The 3,148-nt window shown below is 39.4% G+C and overlaps 1 protein-coding gene across 1 annotated transcript in view; it reads left to right on the forward strand.

Moving 5' to 3' along the window:
• SMPX (small muscle protein X-linked) overlaps nucleotides 1–2,721 on the forward strand; it is a 9,053-nt gene extending 6,332 nt beyond the window's left edge. The window contains exon 3 of the mRNA XM_009648794.1: nucleotides 2,581–2,721. Coding sequence (XP_009647089.1) covers nucleotides 2,581–2,721 — 141 coding nt within the window. The remainder of the gene's footprint in view (nucleotides 1–2,580) is intronic.
• The last annotated feature ends 427 nt before the right edge of the window (nucleotides 2,722–3,148 follow it).

Raw genomic sequence — 3,148 nt, forward strand, 5'->3', positions numbered from 1 at the left:
GGAGGGCAGAGCGGGGGGGCCCAGGGGGCAGGCGGATAGCCGCTTCTCTCCTGGCATGCAGCAGAGGTGCTGGGGATTCTGCCCCAAGCAAGACGCAGCCAGATTAATTCTGGACAAGCCATCAGCTCCTTCTGACCTGATACAAGCACTTAAAATGGCCAGGTTTAGTTACTTAAGAGCTAATTCTTCCTTTTCTGTCTAAATCAAACAGATTTTTTTTCTGAATTTTGACGTATTTGATATTATAGAGAGCTTTCCTGAAGAAATCAAACCCAAGCTGACTTAAACTCTTCTTAAGAAGATTTTAAAAGACCAAAACCAAACATACAAAGTGACCTTGAATACATATCGTGGCTTTCTCCCCTGGAAAGAAATCAAAGCATATTCTCTCTGCAGTAATTAAACTGGTGAAGGAATGCATGTTATTAAGCAGAAACTCATATAGCATGTGTGAATTCTGGTAGTATTTGAGAAATAAAATAAATGACTAGTGCTGATAATTAGATTTGGTTGGGTAATTGAATATTGCTTTGCTTCTCCGTTATGAGTACTATACATGAGACAGACATTACGGAATTAAAGTTCTTGGCTCCAGTTTTATAGCCAATATGCAACTCAAGCAATGGGAATAAAGACTACAGAAACAGACCCTGTAATAGGAATAGAATAAAAATGCTACCAGTGGACTTATCTTTTCAGCTTTCTCATCTTGTTAAGTTTTGCAATATACCTAGTGACTCTTTAGATCAGCTTTAGACAAATGCAGCTTTTGCTAACAGTGAGTACCATTTTTTACTTTGGCAAAGGAGATGAGGGAAATACGGGTCTTACTCAAAGGGATGGCGGAGTCAGAAGGGAACATGTATTCTTGAAGGTCAATGGAGCGTACATGTTAACATCCAAAAGAAATGGGGGGTGGGAATTTGAGAAAATAACTCTTCTTCAGTCAGAGCATTCCCATGCAGGTATTTGTTAACTCTTGTCATATATCTAAGTCACTCTTCAGACTTCCTTCAATAAAACTGAAGGCCAAGGTCTGATCTCAGCTGTGCATTGCACACAGAGTGGGTGATATGGATGTGTGTGTGTGTGTGTGTGTGCAGTCATAAACAGCACACACCTGAGATTAGAAGGGAAAGCTAACATCAATTTATGGAGCGCAAAGTCACCAAAACATGGTCAAAGTTTGCACCGTTTGTACTATGAGAAGGAATGGTATTGTAGATTACTCAAAACAGTATTTTTAACATAATATCTGCTGGGGGGGGTTGGCGGATGATACTTTTTCCCTATTATTCAGATTAGCTAGCTGTGCAAGAGACCTGTCAAAGGAAACAATACAAGCTCATGGCTTAAAGATCAGATAGGAAGAAAAAGTCGGTTTTCTAAAATTCCTTGCTTATTTGCTACTTGGCATTGCAAAAAGTCTGCTTCCTCATTAGCATGTGGTCCACTAGTCAACAGAAAAAAGATGGGTTTACTGACCAATAATATTTGTCAGATAACACAGTAATTTTAAAAATTAAGTCAAATATTAAGAACTGAATGTTCAAGGTCAATACACCTTTCCAGAAAGGGTGGCTAATGAATCTAAATACAGAATTAACTCCAAAAAGGCCATCCCAAGAGGACATTCACAGAATAATAATAATAAAAAAAAATTTCATTGTGAAATTATTTATGAGTAAATATTAATTCTTCTCTAAACCTGCATGATTCCCACTCTATGCCAGCTTTATAAAATACAGAATGGGCCACATGAACTTTAAACTCCCCACTGGAAAACTACTCCTTCAAAACATTGCTCAGTATAGAATAGAAATTGTCTAAAATACATGCTCTACCTCACCTAGGAGCAATAGTACAGCTGAGGAAGTACCAAAGGCTGAAATACTGTGGTCCATGGGGAAATTAGCTGAGATGCTCGCTATTGTGTAAGTGCTGTTATTTAGCCTGTATTTTCACAGTGTCAGCAAAACAGCTGTCAGGCACTGCCCTAATTCAAACTTAAAATGACAAAAACCCTTCTGGTCTTACAACTGAGGTTAAGAAAAACTAAACATGAACTCGAACTGAGCTTGGATGGAGCTTTTGGGGTCCATAACCTACTATCATAGCTCTTCTCCAGAGCTGCAGAAGTGCACGATGGTTTTACTCCCAAATTGGCCAGCAACTATGAGACTGTGAAAGAAATTTGGTGATAAAAATGGTTCTTCTGCCTTTTTTCCCCAAGTTATGAAGGAACTGGGAGTTGCTTTTAATGCTCCACTCGGTTAATTTTCCGCTAATGGTCTGACACTGTAAATTCTTACTCATTTACCAAAAGATCCACGTTCCTCTGCACTGAGCACCTTCAAATGTTTTTCAGAATGTTTTTAGACATTTTAGACAACCACCAACAAAATAACCTATCTCTTCCTGCCCTCACCCCACTCCCTCCCAACCTGCCCCCCACCCAATTTCCATTGGGATTGCATTTAGTATAAAAACATCCTTTCCCGTTTTTCATAAAACTGACCTATGCTCATGCTCGAGTGATTGCTATCGCGGCAGTAAGCTCACTGGTATCCTTTTGTGCAGAGCGTTCCTGCTTCGACAGAGGAGGAGAAAGACAAGAAACATCTCCCAGGAGCTAAGAAACTTCCAGGTCCTGCTGTCAACCTGTCAGAGATTCAGAACATAAAGAGCGAGCTGAAATTTGTCCCCAAAGCTGAACAGTAGCTGGAACAAACAGGTGAGTAAAAGAGAGGTTCTTTGCATGGCCCTAGGAGAAGCAGGCTGATCCAGAAACGTCTTTGTGTCAAAAGATGGTTTTCCAATTACTTCACAAGGGCCCGGAGTCACAATCCATTTTTCAAAGACAAAATATAAGAAGAAAAGGTCACAATCCTTGGAATTCTTTGTTATTTCAAACATGGAGCATGTTGGAGACTATGTTCCATGAAATATGACACCCATAGATCAGCCTAACAAAACATGTATTCATCTATTAGGAATATTGAAGCCAGCCTAAAAATACCAGCTTCTTGCTTTGCAAGCACAAGTTCCAGTTTTACAGAATATAGGACTCGTATTTGTACACATTAATTACAAATAAATGTACTACAATGCAAATAAATCTACTGCAGTGATGGATGAGTGAGTCAGT

This window comes from Egretta garzetta, unplaced genomic scaffold, assembly GCF_000687185.1.
Source record: "Egretta garzetta isolate BGI_Z169 unplaced genomic scaffold, ASM68718v1 scaffold111, whole genome shotgun sequence".
In the NCBI taxonomy this organism is placed as follows: Eukaryota; Metazoa; Chordata; class Aves; order Pelecaniformes; family Ardeidae; genus Egretta; species Egretta garzetta.